The sequence below is a fragment of the Budorcas taxicolor genome, chromosome X (assembly GCF_023091745.1).
Source record: "Budorcas taxicolor isolate Tak-1 chromosome X, Takin1.1, whole genome shotgun sequence".
Classification (NCBI taxonomy): domain Eukaryota; kingdom Metazoa; phylum Chordata; class Mammalia; order Artiodactyla; family Bovidae; genus Budorcas; species Budorcas taxicolor.
Window position 1 is genome coordinate 60,096,843 of NC_068935.1, and position 22,224 is coordinate 60,119,066.

A 22,224-nucleotide genomic window follows, 5' to 3' on the forward strand; every position below is an offset into this window, starting at 1 on the left:
TAAGTGTCTTTTAATTTCATGGCTGCAATCACCATCTGCAGTGATTTTGGAGCCCCAAAAAATAAAGTCTGACATTTTTTCCACTGTTTCCCCATCTATTTCCCATGAAGTGATGGGACCAGATGCCATGATCTTCCGTTTTCTGAATGTTGAGCTTTAAGCCAACTTTTTCGCTCTCGTCTTTCACTTTCATCAAGAGGCTTTTTAGTTCCTCTTCACTTTCTGCCATAAGGGTGGTGTCATCTGCATATCTGAGGTTATTGATATTTCTCCCTGCAATCTTGATTCCTGCTTGTGCTTCTTCCATCCCAGTGTTTCTCATGATGTACTCTGCGTATAAGTTAAATAAGCAGGGTGACAATATACAGCCTTGCCGTACTCCTTTTCCTATTTGGAACCAGTCTGTTGTTCCATGTCCAGTTCTAACTGTTGCTTCCTGACCTGCATATAGGTTTCTCAAGTGGCAGGTCAGGTGGTCTGGTATTCCCATCTCTTTCAGAATTTTCCACAGTTTATTATGATCCACACAGTCAAAGGCTTTGTCATAGTCAATAAAGCAGAAATAGATGTTTTTCTGGAACTCTCTTGCTTTTTGCATGATCCAGTGGATGTTGGCAATTTGATCTCTGGTTCCTTTGCCTTTTCTAAAACCAGCTTGAATATCTGGAAGTTAATGGTTCATGTACTGCTGAAGCCTCGCTTGGGGAATTTTGAACATTACTTTACTAGCGTGTGAGATGAGTGCAATTGTGTGGTAGTTTGAGCATTCTTTGACATTGCCTTTCTTTGGGATTGGAATGCAAACTGACCTTTTCCAGTCCTGTGGCCACTGCTGAGTTTTCCAAATTTGCTGGCATATTGAGCATCATCTTTCAGGATTTGAAATAGCTCAACTGGAATTCCATCAACTCCACTAGCTTTGTTCATAGTGATGCTTTCTAAGGCCCACTTGACTTCACATTCCAGGATGTCTGGCTCTAGGTGAGTGATCACACCATCATGATTATCTTGGTCATGAAGATCTTTTTTGTACAGTTCTCCTGTGTATTCTTGCCACCTCTTCTTAATATCTTCTGCTTCTGTTAGGTCCATACCATTTCTGTCCTTTATTGAGCCCATCTTTGCCTGAAATGTTCCCTTGGTATCTCTAATTTTCTTGAAGAGATCACTAGTCTTTCCCATTCTGTTGTTTTCCTCTATTTCATTGCACTGATCACTGAGGAAGGCTTTCTTATCTCTTCTTGCTATTCTTTGGAACTCTGCATTCAGATGCTTATATCTTTCCTTTTCTACTTTGCTTTTCACTTCTCTTCTTTTCACAGCTATTTGTAAGGCCTCTCCAGACAGCCATTTTGCTTTCTTGCATTTATATTCCATGGGGATGGTCTTGATCTCTGTCTCCTGTACAATGTCACGAACCTCAAGAGGTCCATAGTTCATCAGGCACTCTATCTATCAGATCTAGTCCCTTAAATCTATTTCTCAATTCCACTGTATAATCATAAGGGTTTTGATTTAGGTCATACCTGAATGGTCTAGTGGTTTTCCCTACTTTCTTCAATTTAAGTCTGAATTTGGCAATAAGGAGCTCATAATCTGAGCCAGTCAGCTCCCTGTCTTGTTTTTGCTGACTGTATAGAGTTTCTCCATCTTGGGCTGCAAAGAATATAATCAATCTGATTTCGGTGTTGACCATCTGGTGATGTCCATATATAGAGTCTTCTCTTGTGTTGTTGGAAGAGGGTGTTTGCTATGACCAGTGCATTCTCTTGGCAAAATTCTATTAGCATTTGCCCTGCTTCATTCCATATTCCAAGGCCAAATTTGCCTGTTACTCCAGGTGTTTCTTGACTTCCTACTTTTGCATTCCAGTCCCCTATAATGAAAAGGACATCTTTTTGGGGGTGTTAGTTCTAAAAGGTCTTGTAGATCTTCATAGAACCAGTCAACTTCAGCTTCTTCAGCGTTACTGGTTGGGGCATAGACTTGGATTACTGTGATATTGATTCTTTGCCTTGGAAATGAACAGAGATCATTCTGTCGTTTTTGAGATTGCGTCCAAGTACTGCATTTTGGACTCTTTTGTTGACTATGATGGCTACTCCATTTCTTCTGAGGGATTCCTGCCTGCAGTAATAGATATAATGGTCATCTGAGTTAAATCCACCCATTCCAGTCCATTTTAGTTCGCTGATTCCTAGAATGTCTACGTTCACTCTTGCCATCTCCTGTTTGACCACTTCCAATTTGCCTTGATTCATGGACCTAACATTCCAGGTTCCTTTGCAATATTGCTCTTTACAGCATCGGACCTTGCTTCTATCACCAGTCACATCCACAGCTGGGTATTGTTTTTGCTTTGGCTCCATCCCTTCATTCTTTTTGGAGTTATTTCTCCACTGATCTCCAGTAGCATGTTGGGCACCTGGGGAGTTCCTCTTTCAGTATCCTATCATTTTGCCTTTTCATACTGTTCATGGGGTTCTCAAGGCAAGAATACTGAAGTGGCTTGCCATTCCCTTCTCCAATGGACCACATTCTGTCAGACCTCTCCACCATGACCCACCCGTCTTGGGTGGCCCCACAGGGCATGGCTTAGTTTCATTGAGTTAGACAAGGCTATGGTCCTAGTGTGATTAGATTGACTAGTTTTCTGTGATTATGGTTTCAGTGTGTCTGCCCTCTGAAGCCCTCTCGCAACACCTACCATCTTACTTGGGTTTCTCTTACCTTGGACATGGGGTATCTCTTCATGGTTGCTCCAGCAAAGCACAGCCACTGTTCCTTACCTTGGACGAGGGGTATCTCCTCACCACCGCGCCTCCTGACCTTGAATGTGGAGTAGCTCCTCTAGGCCCTCCTGCGCCCGCATAGCCACCGCTCCTTGGATGTGGAGTCGCTCCTCTCGGCCGCTGCCCCTGACCTCGGGCGTGGGGTAGCTCCTCCTGGCCACTGGAGGTGGTGAGAGCCCTTCAAAGAGGGGTTTTCACTAAGTGCCGGGCAAAGTCCTGAGATTCCACTCCACAGGAGAGATGTTGGGTCACTTCTGACAGAGTTGATAAGGACTTCTGCTCACCACACGAAAGACCAGTACATCGGGAGGCAAGTTCCTGGGGCAGGAATAACTGCTTTAATCAGAAAGCCATCAGCCTGAGAGGTCAGGGGACTAATGCCTCAAAAAACCAGCCTTCCTCAGTCCTTTTATACAGAGGATGAGGAAGGGGTGGGCAACCACTGTGATGCTGACCAACCATTGGCCAAGCCAATGAACATGTTAAAAGGCCACAGGAACCAATTTGAAGAGCTTCTGCTGGCCAAATTTGGGACATTTTGAGCCTCACAAAAGATATTAGTGGATTGTAATGAATTGAACAAGAATCCCTGCATTCATAGAATTACTGAAAAAAGATACAGAGGAATGCCAAGTAAAGAAGTAAAAATGAAAGCTAAGATTAAAAGTTCACCATTCTTATTTAGTCACTAAGCTATGTCCAACTCTTTTGCAACCCCAAGAACTGTAGCCTGCTGTGGAGGTCTTCATAGAACAGTTCAACTTCAGCATTACTAGTCGGGGCATAGACTTGGATTACTGTGATATTGAATGGTTTGCCTTGGAAACAAACAGTAGTTATGGACGCATGTGAGAGTTGGACTATAAAGAAAACTGAGCACTGAAGAATTGATGCTTTTGAACTGTGGTGTTGGAGAAGACTCTTGAGAGTCCCTAGGACTGCAAGGAGATCCAATCAGTCCATCCTAAAGGAGATCAGTCCTGGGTGTTCATTGGAAGGACTGATGTTGAAGCTGAAAGTCCAGTACTTTGGCCACCTGATGCGAAGAGCTGACTCCTTTGAAAAGACCCTGATGCTGGGCAAGATTGAGGGCAGGAGGAGAAGGGGACAACAGAGGATGAGATGGTTGGATGGCATCACCTACTCAATGGACATGAGTTTGAGTATAGTCCTGGAGTTGGTGATGGACAGGGAGGCCTGGCGTGCTGCGGTTCATGGGGTTACAAGGAGTTGGACACAACTGAGCGACTGAACTGAACTGAACTAAAACTATGGTGGAGGTAATGAAGATAATGGTGACCTCCTTCAAAAGGTCCCATGCAAGCACTGCTACACTCAGTGCCTCCAAACCTGCAGCAGGCCACTGCTGATCCTTGCTTCCACCAGAGACTCCTGGACACTCACAGGAATGTCTGGGCCAGTCTCTTGTGGGGTCACTGCTCCTTTATCCTGGGTCCTGGTGCACAAGGTTCTGTTTGTGCCCTCCCAGAGTCAGTTTCCCCAATCCTGTGTAAGTTCTGGCAGCTCTATGGTGGGTTAATGGCAACCTCCTCCAAGAGGGCTTATGCCATACTCAGGTCTGCTGCACCCAGAGACACCTGTTCTGTGGCAGTCCACTGCTGACCCATACCTCCACAGGAGACGTTCATACACAGTTCTGTCTCAGTCTCTGTGGGGTCTCTGGGTCCTGGTGTGCACAAGGTTTGTTTGAGCCCTCTGAGTATCTCTGGCAGGTACAGTGTTTGATTCTAAATGCAGTTTTTCCCCTCCTACCATTTTGCTAGGGCTTCTCCTTTGCCCTTGGACATGGGGTATCTCCTCACAGCTGCTCCACCACTATGCAGCTGCCACTCCAGCACCTTTTTTCAATGCTTGACTCTATTTGCCACTTTGCAAAAGGAATTCTTATTCATCAGTACAGTTCAGTTCAGTCGCTCAGTCATGTCTGACTCTTTGCGACCCCATGGACTGCAGCATGCCAGGCCTCCCTGTCCATCACCAACTCCTGGAGTTTACTCAAACTCATGTCCATTGTTGCCTGAAAAATCCCATGGACGGAGGAGCCTGGTAGGCTGCAGTCCATGGGGTTGCAAAGAGTCGGACATGACTGAGTGACTTCACTTTCACTTTTCACTTTCATGCATTGGAGAAGGAAATGACAACCCACTCCAGTGTTCTTGCCTGGAGAATCCCAGGGATGGTGGAGCCTGGTGGGCTGCCGTCTATGGGGTCATACAGAGTCAGACACGACTGAAGCAACTTAGCAGCAGCAGCAGCATGTCCACTGATGGGTGATGCCATCCAACCATCTCATCCTCTGTCATCCCCTTTTCCCCCTGCCTTCAGTCTTACCCAGCATCAAGGTCTTTTCAAATGAGTCAGCTCTTTGCATCAGGTGGCCAAAATATTGGAGTTTCAGCTTCAGCCTCAGTCCTTCCAATGAATGTTCAGGACTGATTTCCTTTAGGATGGACTGGTTGGATCTCCTGGCTGTCCAAGTGACTCTCAAGTGTCTTCTCCAACACCACAGTTCAAAAGCATCAATTCTTTGGTGCTCAGCTTACTTTGTACTCCAACTCTCACATCCGTCCATGACTACTGCTGATCAGATTGTCCCATCTTTCTTTTGTCAGTGGACATGTCTTCAAGTTGGCTCTGGAGTCCTTTTCATTCTTGTCTGTTTCCAGCCCCAGATCTGCAATCAACCATTTCTCTCAGGAGCTCTGCTTCCCTGTAGCAATCCATCTCCAGTTATTCTTTGTTGTATGTCTTGTTTCACAGAAAGGATTACTCCTGTGTATAGGATATTTACACTGTCTGTTGAAGTATGGGACCTTCATATGGTGCAGAATCTGTATCTATGGGCTCATCTTCCCCAAGAGTTTTAACTCCAGGTGCCCTGGATTTTCCCACCCACCTGGCACCCACCATCCACCACCCATGAGGCACAAAGGCACAGATGTTGACTTTTTCTGGATCCCACAGGCTTCTCATGCCCCAAACCAATTTTTATTGGGGCAATGGTAGTGGGGAGGGAGGTGGTTAAAGGGACAGTATGGTTTCTACCTAATATACTTCTGTGTCTTTGAATCTTTTACAGTGAGAATGTATTTCTGTGTTGATTGGAGATTTATAAAAGGGCAAGACACCTTCATGCCCCAGATTGGACACTGGGAATGTAAGGAGGCTGTTTACTTGTATAAAGCAGGAGTGATTTTTTTTTTTGTCTTTGTTTGCTTTCCAGGACCTGTACCCAGCTCTGAAAGGTGTAAGCACAGTTTTCCACTGTGCATCGCCCCCACCATCCAGTAACAACAGGGAACTCTTTTATAGAGTGAATTACATTGGCACCAAGAATGTCATTGAAACTTGCAAAGAGGCTGGGGTTCAGGTAAGGGGAAAACTGGAATGAGTCCTGTCAAGAACGTGTGATGGCTTTTCCCAAGTGCATGGGGGCCAGGGCTTTTGTTCACTTCCTGGGCTAACCAAGCCTGCTTCCTAAAGTGTTGCAAAGAGCCTAAAATTTCGACCTGGGAGCTGCTGAGCAAACCATATGAAGACCCTAAGCCTTATTAGTCTTTGGTTAAAGGGTGACAAAATTTAGAAATTGCTGTGTTTTTTGTTATGCTTTAAAAAACATGTTTTTAATATAAATAATATATATATATAAAACATAAAATTTACCATTTTAACCATTTTTAAGTGTACAGTTCAGTGGCATTAAGCACATTCACACTGCTGTCAACCACCACCATCATCCATCTCCAGAACCTTTTCATCTTCCTAAGGAGGCTGAAATCTATACCAATTAAATACTAACTCCCCCTCTCCCTGCTCCTGGCACCCATCATCCTGCTGTCTGTCTCTATGAATTTGACTCCTCTAAGGACCCCACACAAGTGCAATCATACAACACGTGCCCTTTTGTGTCTGACTTACTTTACTTGGCATAACACCTTCCAGGTTCATTCATGCTGTAATGGGATCAAAATTTCCTTCTTTTTAAAGCCTGAATAACAGGCTATTGGAGGGCTATGCTGCATTTTGTTTCTTCATTCATCCCTTGGTAGATTCCTGGGCTGTTTTGACTATTGTGAATCATGCTGCTGTGAACATGTGTATGCAAGTAATCTGCTCCACTGTCTGCTTTCACTTCTTTGGGGTAAATATCCAGGAGTGAAATTCCTGGATCATATAGTGATTCTGTGTTTAAGCTTTTTTTAAAAAATAAATTTATTTATTTTAATTGGAGGATAGTTATTTTACAATAGTGTGATGGTTTTTGCCATACATCGACATGAATCAGCCATGGGTGCACGTGTCTCCCATCCTGAACCCCGCTCCCACCTCCCTCCCCACTTCATCCCTCTGAGTTGTCCCAGAGCAGCGGCTTTGAGTGCCCTGCTTCATGCATCGACCTTTATTGGTCATATGTTACTTATGGTAATATACATGTTTCAATGCTATTCTCTCAAATCATCCCCCTCGCCTTTTCCCAGAGTCCAAAAGTCTGTTCTTTACATCTGTGTCTCTTTTGCTGCCTTGCATACAGGATCATCATTACTGTCTTAAGGAACTGTCATATCTTTTTCCAGACGTTGCCTGTTCTTATTGTGCCAACTGATGACACCAGAAGCTGGTCAACAGCTTTCTTCTCTTGTTCGCAAGGCATCTGTGGCATATGTACTGTCACTGCCCCAAGCATCAGGGGCTTGGCTGATAGGGGCGCTGTTTTGCTAGTGGCTGGTACCCCATTATGATGATCCAGAGAACCTGGGTTTATAACAATGCAGCAAGCTACATTATGGTGGAAATTGTACCTTCTCTGGTCTGAGGTACTAGCAGAGAGGCATCACTTACTTCTCCAAATCTGGTTCCTCACCTATTAAGCAACATTAGTAGCCCCTGGTTACTTGTAGAGGAGCAAATCAAGTGACAGTTGTGAATCTCACTCCTTACTACTTTCTGCTGTGCCTGTATTAACTGGAGCTCTGTGAATTACACTCTGCTGTTTTTCATTCGACCATCCTGGGCATGCAGAAAAGATCTGAGAATAACATAGCGCCCATACACTCATCACAACAGTGAGGTGACAGTATTACTAGTGATGCTGCAGTCCCGCCCTTACCCATCCTCAGTGTCATTGCTGTCCTTCTGCATGCTATGTGGCACAGCCAAAACAGAAATTCTAAAACTTGGTAAAAATAACATACTGAATATATCTTCCTGCAACTTGCTTTCTTTCCCCCTCAACATTATGTTGTTGTTGTTTTTACCACAAATTAGATCTTTTATATGTCACCATTAAAAATCTGCATTTTAAACAGATTCTTGAACTGGTGGCTCGTATCCATCAGCTTATTCAACTTTAGCACCTGTCTTGTCCCCAGTAGCTTTTCCAGAACTACTACCTTTACCATGTATCTCCATGAGTTTTCCCAATTCAAATTTGGGCTTCTTCAGCATTTTTACTTTTCTAACAAAGACATCATGGAGCAGATAAATAGATTGGCAAGCCTTTTCTATGTCTTTTCCAGTGCTATCTGGAATCAACTTATTGACCACCTCTTTCAGGTCATTTGCTTGCACCTCTCAGGTCATGATTTCTATCATTTTCTTCCAGATGGAGTAATAGCAAACAGATGGGGGGCAGCTAGTGCTCAGGCCATGCAGGGAAACTCAGGCCAATTCAGCGTTAAGCTTTGCTTCCATATGTACTGGCTATGAAAAGAAACCTCAGTGGGTGCAGTCCACTACCAACACCTGGGAGAGTCACTCACAGCTGCCCAGCTAAGGTAAGCACCCTGCTGGTGCTGGGCTTAAGAGGTCTTCTGAATCTGATTGTTGCATTTTTTAGTACAACCCACACTAAACAGACGAAGCAAGTAACCATCAGTAGTCTTGACATCAACGTGAGCTTCAGTCATGGTCTGCCATTTTTTGACCATGGAGCACGTTTTGTCACAAGTAAGATCCATAGCATGGAAATTAGGCACTTTTTGCCCTTAACATCCTCAGTAATTAGCTTGAATTTTTAAAATGCTACTTTGTCATTCTGCAGATCAGCAAGACTCACTTCAAAAACATGACCTTTGAGGCCATCAGATGCGATTTGGTTCCTTGAGTCATCTTGACCAGTGTTTTCGCAATATTCCTTATATTGAACATAGCTGGTGTTTTCACGTCACACCAGTCTTTTTTAGAAAATGGGTCAACCACTTTCTTCTTGATTCCTTTTTTGCCTTCTTTCATAAAGCACTTGTTCTTGCCGCAGCATTATGTTTTTGAGATTTCTTTGTCTTGAAATACAGTACAGTCTGGTATAGTCACTGAAGTGGCAGGATAGCTCAGTGGGTAGCTGTGTAGGAAGTGGGGGTTTTATGTGGTATTTAGGGAATCTCTCTCAACAGAGATGAAATGATCATTGACTGCTTTTCTTCTCAAAGGCTTAAAGTGTTACTTCCCACATTTACATCTCTAATCCACTAGGAATTTCTGTCTGTATATGTTCTGAGGTTAGCAGAGGATGTTTGGGTGCTCAGCAGCATGTACTGTACCATCGTTCCTTCCCTGATGGTTAGAGCCCTATCCAGCTTGTCTCTGCGGGCCTGTTCCCGGCTCTCGTGCTTCGTGGCCCCGTCTATGCCCAGGCCCCTGTGCCCTGCCCTAGGATGAACCTCAGTATCTAGTGTAGGACAAGTCACTCCCCAACTCTGTTCTGCTTGACTATTCCTAGCCCTTTGCTCATTCATACACATTTTAGAACCAGCTTGTCAAGTTCTTGACAAAGCCTATTGGAAATGTTAGTGTAATTGCATCAAACCTAAAACTAATTTGGGAGAGAATGGACATCTTTTCCAATATGGAGTCTTGCTATGTATTTCTTCTCTCTTTAATGCCTTTCAGTAGACCTTTGACTTTACTTCATAAAGGTTCTGTACATCTTCTGTTAAATTTATTCCATATACCTCACTTCTGGTGATTGAAATATCTTTCATTTTCCACTGCTACTGCATAGAAACACAGTTAATTTTTGTGTATCAATTTTGTACTCTGCAATTTGCTGAAGTCTAACATTTTCTGTGTTTGTAGTGTTTTGTATATAGACATTTCCAACACTTGCAAATAGTGATAGTTTTGTTTCTTCTTTTCAAATCAGTATATTTAATAGTTTGTTGTTTGCCTTATCCTACCATGCTGGCTAGGACTTGCAGGACCATGTTGAATAAAAGTGATAGAGATGTGATTTGCACTAATATTGTTCAATTTAGGATGGCCTGCCCTTAACCAGATAGCTGAAAGCTGGGGACCCTTATAAGTAAAGCACCTTCCTGTCAAACAGCATTTCACCATGCCTGTGCATGTATACTGATGTGCCAGAGTTGGGAGCAGAAGTGTCTTCTGTCCCTCAGTTGTGATAAGATGAGGGAAAATGTAAAATCTACTGTTTGAGAGTGTCATACCATAATGTGTCTCAAATCCTCATACCTGCAAAAGATAGTGATCTTTGCATTGTTTTAAGAAGGCCTGAAAAGGGAAGGCATCATAGTAAAGAAAGTGAATATGTGCCGTTTGATTTCCTTTCCTACATGACCTTCATGGTGTTTATATAGTGATCATTCCTGACTCATTTTTTTACATCTAATTTTCTCCTCTACTAGAAACTCATTTTAACCAGCAGTGCCAGTGTCACCTTTGAGGGTGTTGACATCAAGAATGGAACTGAAGACCGCCCTTATGCCATGAAACCCATTGACTACTACACAGAGACAAAGATCTTACAAGAGAGAGTACGTACCTGACAATTGGTTGAGTCAGTGACAAAAGAGTTCCATGAACATCTGCAGGATTTAGATTCTTAAGAAAAATGTTTATAAACATAGAATGTTAGTATTCTGAAGCCTAACTACATAACTTGTGAAATAAAATTTGTGGATGAAATTCAGTTCTAAAGATGATAACAGAAAAAACAGTAACAGAATATGCTAATATGGCCAGACGCTACTCTGTGTGTTTTACGGGGAATTGCTTCATTTAAGCTTCATGATGACCCCTTAAGGCAGGTACTGTGATCTTCACCAGGTTACAGAAGACAGTTGAGGACAGCTGATACACAGAGATTCAGAAGCTTCCTGAGGCCATGCAGCTCTAGAGCCTGCACTCAACCTCTGCTCCAGAAATCAGACTTTACGATAATCCAAAGTGGCAGGCAAAATTCAGCCAAACACTCAAGTGTGTTTTCATTTGAATACACCTTCCTAGTACTCTTGCACCCCCTCCTCTTTAAAAAAAAGCAAACAATGGAAGGATCTTACTTTATTTTAAGAGAAAGTGGTTTTCCACTTGGCAAGTCAGCTTCACTAGGGAGCTTCTGATTTTAGCAGTGGTCTGGGCCACATAACAGGGACTCTTGACATTCACCAGCTCCAGGACTAACATCCAGGAGAATTTTACCGGGTGGATACCCTACACTGCGGACCATGGGTGTCATCAGCCACGGGCAGCTTACCTTAGCTGGGCAGCTGTGAGTGACTCTCCCAGCTGTTGGTAGTGGACCGCACCCACTGAGGTTTCCTTTCATAGCCAGTACGTATGGAAGCAAAGCTTAACACTGAATTGGCCTGAGTTTCCCTGCATGGTCTGAGCACCAGCTGCAGCCCCCGCCCCGCCCCATCTGTTTACTATTACTCCAGTTTGGAACATCCCAGAAGAGCTCATCTGCTGGGAAACCCAAGGGCCTTTCAGTGCAGAGGTGGAGGCCTCGCCATTTGCAGGCTCGAGTCCTGGGTCTGTCCCCTTGCTCCTTGGAGCACAGAGAGCCTCCCAGAGGCATTTAGAGACTTACCTTATTTCCAGCAGAGTACCCAACGAGTCAACACAAGTGAGACCCCTTTGGGTAACTCCAATCATTGTGAACAGTCAGCAAGTAATTTGAACTTGCTCGGACCGAAACATGAGCAAGGATTTTGCCACCATAGAGTAGAAACCCTCAGTGAGGCGGTAGAATGAGTTGACATGGGCCATCTCATTTCATCACGATCTCCATTTTTAGCAACAACCTAACAGATCTTTGGGAACTTTTGTTCCTTTTGAGACAAACCCTGTTTCTCTACTTTAAGGCCAATCCTTTCTATTGGATCTTACTGGCTTTGACACAGCTCTCTGTCCTGTGTCTTCAGATGTGGGTGTTGGGGTAGAGAAAGGGACAGAAATAGTCTAGAATTCTTCAGTGTCTGCAACCCACAGACTCCCTTTGCTCTCTTGCAGGTAGTCCTGGGTGCCCATGATCCCGAGAAGAATTTCCTGACCACAGCCATCCGCCCTCATGGCATTTTTGGCCCAAGGGACCCCCAGTTGGTCCCCATTCTCATCGAGGCAGCCAAGAAAGGCAAGATGAAGTTCGTGATTGGGTAAGTTGGCCCCATGCCGCCCTCCATGCCCACTGGTCCCTGAAACAAGGGTCAGTCACCATCGGCCCTTTTCTCCTGTGGCCTTGTCTTCTGCCTGTTGTCCGTTTCCTGTGGCTGCCACAGGAAATGAGATGGAGAATAACAAAAATGGATTCACTCCCTGTGCTGGAGGCCAGGACTCCAAAATCCAGATGTTGGTGGGGTTGGCTCCCTGTGGAGGCTCTGAGGGGGTCTGTTCCAGGCCTTGCTCCCAGCCTCACATGGCTGCCAGCAACCCTTGGCTCATAGACATGTCATTTCAATCTCAGCCTCCATCTTCACATGACATGCTTTTCTCTGCATGTCTTTCCCAAAAGATCCCTCCTCTTATAAGGACACCAGTCATTCGGTTTAAGGCCCACCCTACTCTAGCACAACCTTGTCTTAACTAATTATATATTCAAAGACCTCATCTCCAGATAAGGTAGTCACAGGTTCCAGGGAGACATGGATTTCTGCCCCATAAACCCTCTCAGGCAGGCTGGAAAAATATTTGTGTCCGTACTGGAAAATTCAGGAAACTGGCTCAGAGGGAAAACAATTGTCCCAGGGTCAAGGGCTAGGCCCTCCACTTTCCTTGCATCTAGGAAGGCAAGAGGAGGTGTTAACATTCCTCCTCTGGGCCTCTGCAGGTGATGAGAGTGGTTTGTGTCCCAAGTACATCTTTCCTTCCCTCCTTCCTTCTATTCATCCATCCATCCTTCCTTCATTCTCTTTTCTTCCTTTCTTTCCCCACTTATTCCTGTGTTTTGCCACCTTGCCTCCCTGCCTCTCGCTCAGCCACCCTGCCACAGGACTAGAAAGAGATAGTAGAGAACTCTTGAAGCCAGAGCAATGCATTAGCCCACAGTGCCCTGGAGGGAGTTGAGAGCTGCTGTCCAAACTGGAGCCCAGAGAAGACCACTAGCATAGGCCATGCCAGGATGGGGCAGGCAGGGCTAGGGGCTTTCAGATGCATGGGTTGGCCCCTAAATATCCCTCTGGCCCTGAAGGCCCAGGAGCCCTGGCCTCCAGCACATCTTCATGGATGCCCAGGTGTACCTGGGCTGGCATTGCTAAGGTGGGTCGCAGCCCTGAGTCCACACCTAGGGGCTTTGCCAGGTGTGCAGCTGAGTGCTCCAGGCACAGGGGACTCATTCCTTGTGCACCTGCAGGAACGGGAAGAACTTGGTAGACTTTACCTTTGTGGAGAACGTGGTCCACGGACACATCCTGGCTGCAGAGCACCTCTCCCGGGACACCGCCTTGGGTGGGAAGGTAATTCACCTGCTTCCACCTGCTCAACAGTGGCTGGCCCTCCTGCTCCTGTGTGTCCCTGTGATGCCATCTGCTGGCACACTGCTTCTCTGACCCTGCTTCCTGGCAGACCTACCTTAGGATCCCACTGGGCCATGGTCAAGCCCTCTGACAAGGGACGGTCAGCTCTTACACAGAGATGGGAGAGCACACTCCTTGGTCCCCCTTCCTTGTTTCTCACTCCCACTTTTGGAATCCCCTCCCCATTGGGGTCTCATTTTTCTCTCCTGGATTTCGGCCCTTTTCTGACTCAGAACTCTCAACATGGCGGGAGGAGAGAGCACATTTGAGATAGGTCATATGACCCATTCATAGCATCTGAAGATAAGATCCTTTACCATGATTAACACAGTTATTAAAACAACCAGCGTACCTTCCCAAGTACAGTCTAAGCTTCACTTGAAATCCTAGCCCACAGCTAAACTTTCATTACCTTCCCCACTACGCTGGAAAGTTGCCTGTAGCTGCAAACCCAAAAGGCCTGTCACTCACTGGCTGACATTTGCAGACTTGAGGACCATAAGAAATGCTGCACTCTGTGTGGGCTTAATCTCCACCTTACTTTTAAGCTTCCCTGCGAAGGAACTGGGGTGGGCAGGCAGGGAGCGGCCTCTGGCTTCTCAAAATATTGGTCTTGGCTGAGCCAGCAGGCTGCGGCTGAGCTCCAAGCATGGCCCGCTACCCACACTGCTGGGAAGCAGTTCCTAATTTCTGTTCTCTCTGCAGGCTTTTCACATCACCAACGACGAGCCCATCCCCTTCTGGACTTTCCTGTCCCGAATCCTGACAGGCCTCAATTACGAGGCCCCCACGTACCACATCCCCTACTGGCTGGCCTACTATCTAGCCCTCCTTGTGTCCCTCCTGGTGATGGTGATCAGTCCTGTCATCCAGCTTCAGCCCACTTTCACACCCATGCGGGTCGCACTGGCTGGCACGTTCCACTACTACAGCTGCGAGAAAGCCAAAAAACTCATGGGCTACCGGCCGCTGGTCACCATGGATGATGCTGTGGACAAGACCGTGCGGAGCTTTCATCACCTGCGCAAGGTCATGTGAGGTGCCCCCAGCCCTGGCCCTTCGATGCATTCCCTAGCTGATAACTCTCTCCCCTGGAGACCAATAAACTAACCTCCTTCCAGTGATTGTCTTCTTAGCTTAGGTCTCCCCCAGCCAGTTTGATGACAGCACATCCACCCTTCCATGACCAAGAGGACAGTTAAATTAGCAGACACATCTTCGTGGGACCGGATATCGATTTCTTAAAACAGGGCAGCAGCTTCCTATTCAAAGTGTTTTGTGTTCTCTCCGCCCCTGGGTTCCTTAATCATTCCAGTGTCCCCTGTGGATAACCGAAGAAGCTGTAGGGAAGAAACAGCCATTTGCTGATTGAGGAGGGGGTCCTAGATTTATTTCCGTGCAGACTGTTCAAGGAGCCACAGATGACAAATACCCTAGAGAAAAGCAGAAGTTATGTGAGGCATCAAATGTACATTTCAAAGAGACACAGAGTTGAGAGAAAAAGCTTAGAAAGCTAGAACAACTATAAACCCCCAATCCCCATGGGGGAAAGACTGCTGGTTGTTCACCTCCTTGCATGCTCCCGAGTTCTCTCTCAGGTACAGCTGCTGTGCCTGCTTGCATTATTTTTCATAAAGCATTCTTTTGTGTACGCCTTTCTTATCATCCACAGAGCCCTCTTGTCCTTTTAATGGCAAGGTGGGACACAGGGCAGGTGGACAGGAAGCCATGGGAAAGGTCAGAGAGAAGAGTCTCTCCTTTATCTGCTTGGAGATGATATAGAAAGGGCTATTTCCTCACAGCTCATGCTCACAGAACCCTTTAGGACAGTTCCCAAAAATCAGCACATAATCAGCGTTCTTTATTTTCTGTTGTTCTTACAGAACCTGGTTTCTTCTTAGACTCATTGAAATGTAATCTTAAAGACATCTGTTTTGTTTTGTTTTGTTTTTTTCCTCTACCTCTGTCCAAGGGTGGGGAGGCACTTGGGGAGATTGGAATAAACTGAAGGTATTGTACATGCCGTGCAGTGTGTGATACAAACTTCATCCAAACCTAGGGGGAAACTGAACTGCTAGGGTGAGGGAACACAGACAGAAATAAGACAGATCTTTGGCCTAAGGCACTTAGAATAGAGGAGTTAAGATACATTCAGAAGGCCCTGTAATACAAGGCAGGAAATAAGACCAGGTGGTGTAAGTTCTGAGGAGGGATACATGGCTTCCAGCCAAGACCGTGTAGGTTAGAGAGTCACTGGGTACAGGCCCCTAGATGGTGTTTCAAGGTAAAAGGTCGGGTTCACGGGCATTGGTTTGTCATAGTTTCATTAGCAGTGTGTTGTGTCTCTGAAGTATGGAAGCGTCCTGTGACTTCAAGGAACATGGAGCAGTAGGAGTTTGAAAGTGAAAGTTGCTCAGTCGTGTCTGACTCTTTGCAACCCCATGGACTATACAATCCATGGAATTCTCCAGGCCAGAATACTGAAGTGGGTAGCCTTTCCCTTCTCCAGGGGATCTTCCCAACCCAGGGATCGAACCCAGGTCTAATGCATTGCAGGAAGATTATTTACCAGCTGAGCCACCAGGGAAGCCCAAGAATACTGGAGTGGGTAGCCTATCCTTTCTCCAGCGGATCTTCCCGACTCAGGAATCAAAATGGGGTCCCCTGCATTGTAGGCAGATTCTTTACGAACTGAGCTGTCAGGGAAGCCCTGGTAGAAGTTTGGTCAAGCTAAAGAGGTTGGGTAAACTTTATCTTATCAGCCTGGGAAATCATTGACAGTTCAAGCAGTGGGTCAAGAAGCCACCAACATTCTAGCCACCCTAAAAAGAGCCTAGGAGCCCAGATAGGAAGTAACACTTCAAGCAGTGATGCAGCCATCCATGGAACTAGAAATGGAGTCTTGGTGGAAGGCCCTGAAAAGGAGTCAGCTTGCTATAGGATTCTTCTGCTGGGTGAGAGGGAGGAGAAGGCCAGAGCACAGAATGGAAGACTCCACTTTTGGAGCCACTGGAAGGAAGGTTGCAGGCCAGGAAGACTGAAGGTGGTGGACCTCACTGAGGAGCACCGAGGACCAAAATGCTCTGGGCCCCCACCTGTTTGGGGAAAGTGTGACCACCAGGGAACCATGGGCTCTGCACACCCCTGGGGACTTGTCAGAAAGTGGGGGCCCACCAAAGAACTGATTCTGTTTCACAAGCCCTGCCTTTGGTTCTGAACCACTGAAGTCTCCCAGCAGGTCAGTGAGTCCAGCTAGAACCTCACCTCAGCCCCTGTAAGGCTGAACATGCCGACCTCACCATCCTGTTTTCTTTCCTGCCACCATAGCCTTGGAGTGCACATCCCCAAAATGACCCCTGGGTAACTGACCCAGTCTGTGCCTCTCCCCCGTGGCACCTGTCTGCAGAATCAGGCCTGAGGGAAGGCCTTTGTTTCCAAGCTTGGAAACAGCTACAGACCCAGTGCCTCATGTCCATTGGAGAGCTCTCTCATTTCAGGCCCTCTCCCCTCCCCAGCCAGGCTGACCTAGTTCTGCCCCTGGCCTATCCATACCTGGGTCAGATATACTGGGACGGCTGAACTGATCTGTCTGCCCGCTTTGGTCCAGACTCTACACCCATCTAGGTGTCCTCCCCTAAAACAGATCTACACCCTGTCTGTCTTCTGCGAAAACACTTTAGTGGGGCCCAGTTTTCTCCTGAATCCATTCTGCGACCTATCCATAACAGCCTGTGCCCAGCCCACCTTGCCAGCTTCTCCCCCTGGCTTGACACCTGCCATGCTGCAGCCAACCTTCTCTGCCCCTGTCATGCATGATACCCTGATTCTCTTCACTGGAAATTGTCTTTCCTCTGCTCTCCCCACCCAGGCTGAGAGCTCCTTGCAGGCAGAGCCAACTAGTGTCCCCACAGTGGAGAGCGGAGCTCAGGAAACGGGTCACCACCTACCTGGCCTGGCATCCTAGAATGACAGCTGCAAGCAAAGGAAGCAGCCCAAGGAATGGGGAACAGGGCAGCCAGTGGGCCTAGTTGGAGCAGAGGTTCCAGGCCTGGCATTCTTGTGTGGATTCGGGAGGTCTTGTGAACCCCATAATTGGAGGCAGCCTTTTGGGCATCTGTGAGTGTGTGTCTTTTGGCAGGTGAGGCACATAGCCATCATCAGCTTTTGAAACATGACTGTGGCCTGACACAGAATTCAAGCCAGTGGGGAATGGGGCCAACAGCTGTAGAGAAGCCTGATTTGGACGGAGGGTCCAAAGTGGACAAGCCAAGGGGGCAGAGGCCAGAGTGTGTGCCTGGGGCAGGGGCTGCCTATGGCCAGCTCCACCATCTGTGGGGTCCCTGACTGCAAACTGGGGAAAGACTGGAACCAAGGCAGAGGCTGGCTCGGCATACAGTGCAGGAATGGTTCAGGCCTTTGGCCACAACCCTCCAAACTATGGTGTGCATTTCTACCTGCTGACAGGAGCTCTCGGCCTCTTCTCTGCTTGCTGGGTGAGACAGCCTGGTGTTAGAAGCTGTCCCTTCTACTGAACTGAAATGCCTCTCTCTGTGACCTCCCCCACCTTCTGTCCCTCCACCAACTCCAGAAAGTTAGGCTTGCAGCTCCTTGTGCTCCTGAGCACCACTCCCCTGCACAACTGGGCCTGCAGCCTCTGCTGTCAACCCTCACCTCCAACATCATTTTCTTCCCCATGGAGATGTCTCTCTTCTGGCTTCCCACAGAGCCTGCCCTACATGCCATCAAAGCCCTTCCTCAATCATACAGTACTCATGGCCTTAGCTGCCCATTCTCTTCTGAGCCAGGGGCCAGGGGCTTTTGATGCATTTCTCTGTCCCTTAAGTCCTGGGTGGTGCTTACTTCTGAGAAAAGTGAAAGCCACTCAGTAGAGTCCAACTCTGTATAGTCCATGGAATACTCCAGGCAAGAATACTGGAGTGGGTAGCCTATCCCTTCTCCAGGGAATCTTCCTGACCCAGGCATCAAACCGGGGTCTCCTGCACTGCAGGCAGATTCTTTACCAACTAAGCTATGAGGGAACCATAGCTGAGAAGGTGATCAGTAATTGTTACTAGACTCATGGGCATTGAGATGAGAAAGGCGGTAATACCCACATTGACCACCTGGGGAAGCCTCAGGCAAGGGCACTGAGCACTGCTCCCAGTTCCCCAGGCCAGTGCACCCAACATTACGCTGTAGATTCAAGGGACACAGGTTCTTATCTCAGGCTTTCCAAAGTGAAGGGCCCAATGAACACAAATAGGTGTTTAGGAATGGAGACACTACAACCTTCCATCACCAGCATCCACCTCTTTTCACAAGCATTGCCTAGTTGATGGTCTCAGTTCAGTTCAGTTCAGTTGCTCAGTCATGTCCGACTCTTTGCGACCCCATGAACTGCAGCATGCCAGGCCTCCCTGTCCGTCACCAACTCCTGGAGTTCACTCAGACTCACGTCCATCGAGTTGGTGATGTCATCCAGCTATCTCATCCTCTGTTATCCCCTTCTCCTCCTGCCCTTAATCCCTCCCAGCATCAGAGTCTTTTCCAATGATTCAACTCTTCTCATGAGGTGGCCAGAGTACTGGAGTTCCAGCTTCAGCATCATTCCTTCCAAAGAACACCCAGGACTGATCTTTAGGATGGACTGGTTGGATCTCCTTGCAGTCCAAGGGACTCTCAAGAGTCTTCTCCAACACCACACTTCAAAAGCATCAATTCTTCGGTGCTCAGCTTTCTTCACAGTCCAACTCTCGCATCCATACATGACTACTGGGAAAACCATAGCCTTGACTAGACAGACCTTTGTTGGCAAAGTAATGTCTCTGCTTTTGAATATACTATCTAGGTTGGTCATAACTTTCCGTCCAAGGAGTAAGCGTCTTTTAATTTCATGGCTGCAATCACCATCTGCAGTGATTTTGGAGCCCCAAAAAATAAAGTCTGACAGTTTCCACTGTTTCCCCATCTATTTGCCATGAAGTGATGGGACCAGATGCCATGATCTTCGTTTTCTGAATGTTGAGCTTTAAGCCAACTTTTTCACTCTCCTCTTTCACTTTCATCAAGAGGCTTTTTAGTTCCTCTTCACTTTTGTCATCTGCATATCTGAGGTTATTGATATTTCTCCTGGCAATCTTGATTCCAGCTTGTGCTTCTTCCAGCCCAGCGTTTCTCATGATGTGCTCTGCATATAAGTTAAATAAGCAGGATGACAATATACAGCCTTGCCGTACTCCTTTTCCTATTTGGAACCAGTCTGTTGTTCCATGTCCAGTTTTAACTGTTACTTCCTGACCTGCATATAGGTTTCTCAAGAGGCAAGTTAGGTGGTCTGGTATTCCCATCTCTTTCAGAATTATCTGCAGTTTCTTTTGATCCACACAGTCAAAGGCTTTGGCATAGTCAATAAAGCAGAAATAAATGTTTTTCTGGAACTCTCTTGCTTTTTCCATGATCCAGCGGATGTTGGCTACTTGATCTCTGGTTCCTCTGCCTTTCCTAAAATCATCTTGAATATCTGGAAGTTCACGGTTCACATATTGCTGAAGCCTGGCTTGGGGAATTTTGAACATTACTTTAGTAGTGTGTGAGATGAGTGCAATTGTGTGGTAGTTTGAGCATTCTTTGGCATTGCCTTTCTTTGGGATTGGAATGAAAACTGACCTTTTCCAGTCCTGTGGCCACTGCTGAGTTTTCCAAATTTGCTGGCATATTGAGTGCAGCACCTCAACAGCATCATCTTTCAGGATTTGAAATAGCTCAACTGGAATTCCATCACCTCCACTAGCTTTGTTCATAGTGATGCTTTCTAAGGCCCACTTGACTTTACATTCCAGGATGTCTGGCTCTATGTGAGTGATCACACCATCATGATTATCTTGGTCGTGAAGATCTTTTTTGTACAGTTCTTCCGTGTATTCTTGCCACCTCTTCTTAATATCTTCTGCTTCTATTAGGTGCATACCATTTCTGTCCTTTATTGAGCCCATCTTTGCATGAAATGTTCCCTTGGTATCTCTAATTTTCTTGAAGACATCTCTAGTCTTTCCCATTCTGTTGTTTTCCTCTATTTCTTTGCATTGATCGCTGAGGAAGGCTTTCTTATCTCTTCTTGCTATTCTTTGGAACTCTGCATTCAGATGCTTATATCTTTCCTTTTCAGAGGACTCCAAATTAGACTTACCTTTGTTGGGCCTGACTCTCACTCAGCCCCAGGAGTTTTGTTCACATTAGCTCCTTCAGCCCAGAGAACTTTCTAGAGGGACCTAGGTAGGGAAGAAAAGGAGAGAAGAGTATCCCTCCTTTTGTCTTATACTGCAGCCTATCTCCCAACTCTTGCAAGATCCCTTGTCTAGCAGGTACTAGGAGATGCACAAGCCATTGGCTTTCTTCTCCATGGGGTGGAGGGGGCGTGGCAGGGGTTGGGGACCATCAGTTCAGAAACTGTTAACAGACTCCCTGCTAAGTCCAAAGGGATACACAATTGACCAAGACAGAGCCCTTACTCAGAGAGTCCCACTCAGATGCTCCTTTCCTCTAGAGCAGAGGTCTGCAAGCTGTGAAGTCAGTGTCAAGTCTTGCTTGTTGTCTGCTTTGGTCAATACAGTTTTCTTGGTACACAGCTACGTTCATTTATTTACATATTGTGGCTTGAAACAATGCAAACTTATTCTCTTAGGGTTCTAGAAGTCAGAAGTTCAACATCAGTTACACTGAAACAAAGTCAAAGTGCCAACAGGGTGGTTGCTTTTGGAGGCTCTAGGGGGAAAATCTATTCTCTTGCCTATTTCAGCTTCCAGTGGCTGCCTGTAAGCTTTGACTTGTAGCTGGTTCCTCCATCTTCAAAGTGGAGGTCTCTGCTTCCATTGCCGCATCTCTTTCTCCCCAACATGTAGACATCTTTGGGAGCCGTCAATCAACCTATCACGGTAGCTAATGAGGTACATGGGATTCCAAAAAGGATTACTATGGCCTGATGGTCACTGGGGCAGGAATGTCCTGGTCCTCTAAGGTTTGCCAAAACCAGTCAAGCGTGAGGTTCTATCTGAATGCAAGGACAAGACAGTGAGACAACTCACTTAAACAGTGGCCAGGGAGAGTTGAAGCCCTGTGGGTAGATGCACACAGAAGGTGCTGAGCAGGCCATTGAAGCAGAGAAGGTACTAGGCCCTGGTATGTGGCAGGCCTCCATCTGGAAGAGGGGGCCAAAGGGCAGACAAGTCCTGACAGGCTCAGCAGCCATGAATCCAGGGTGCGGCAGCTCCCGCAGAGCTTGGAGAGAGAGGCGAGGCCCTTGGTAAAATGCCAAAGGGCTGCCTACCTAACACTCTAACCTGCCTCTGATGGGCCAAGAGCTTTGAGCAAACTGCTAGGTCCCTGGAGCCCTGTCTGCCAAATACTATTCAGATCATTCACTGGGCTGGTTTGGCACCAAGTGATGGTTGTCAAACCTGTACAGAGGTCACAAGTATGACGGCACTGGCTTAGAAGATGCTGGGAAATGTAGGTGGATCTGTAGGGTGGGTTCAGAAAGGCCTGAGAATCCAATGTCCCAGGTGAACAAGTCTTTATTCAGCACTGCCTCCAGGCCCAGGACTAGGCCTCTGATCCTGGGGCTGTGCCTCATGTCCCAGTAGGGGAGGGACTGGGATATGGACATGTTC

At 46.7% G+C, this 22,224-nt stretch overlaps 1 protein-coding gene across 2 annotated transcripts in view; it reads left to right on the forward strand.

Moving 5' to 3' along the window:
- Positions 1 to 15,448, forward strand: part of NSDHL (NAD(P) dependent steroid dehydrogenase-like) — a 28,041-nt gene extending 12,593 nt beyond the window's left edge. For both annotated transcript variants that reach the window (XM_052663375.1, XM_052663374.1), the window contains exons 4-8: positions 6,037 to 6,183; positions 10,454 to 10,582; positions 12,060 to 12,202; positions 13,396 to 13,498; positions 14,264 to 15,448. In XM_052663375.1, coding sequence (XP_052519335.1) covers positions 6,037 to 6,183; positions 10,454 to 10,582; positions 12,060 to 12,202; positions 13,396 to 13,498; positions 14,264 to 14,596 — 855 coding nt within the window. In that variant the 3' untranslated portion in view covers positions 14,597 to 15,448. The remainder of the gene's footprint in view (positions 1 to 6,036; positions 6,184 to 10,453; positions 10,583 to 12,059; positions 12,203 to 13,395; positions 13,499 to 14,263) is intronic.
- The last annotated feature ends 6,776 nt before the right edge of the window (positions 15,449 to 22,224 follow it).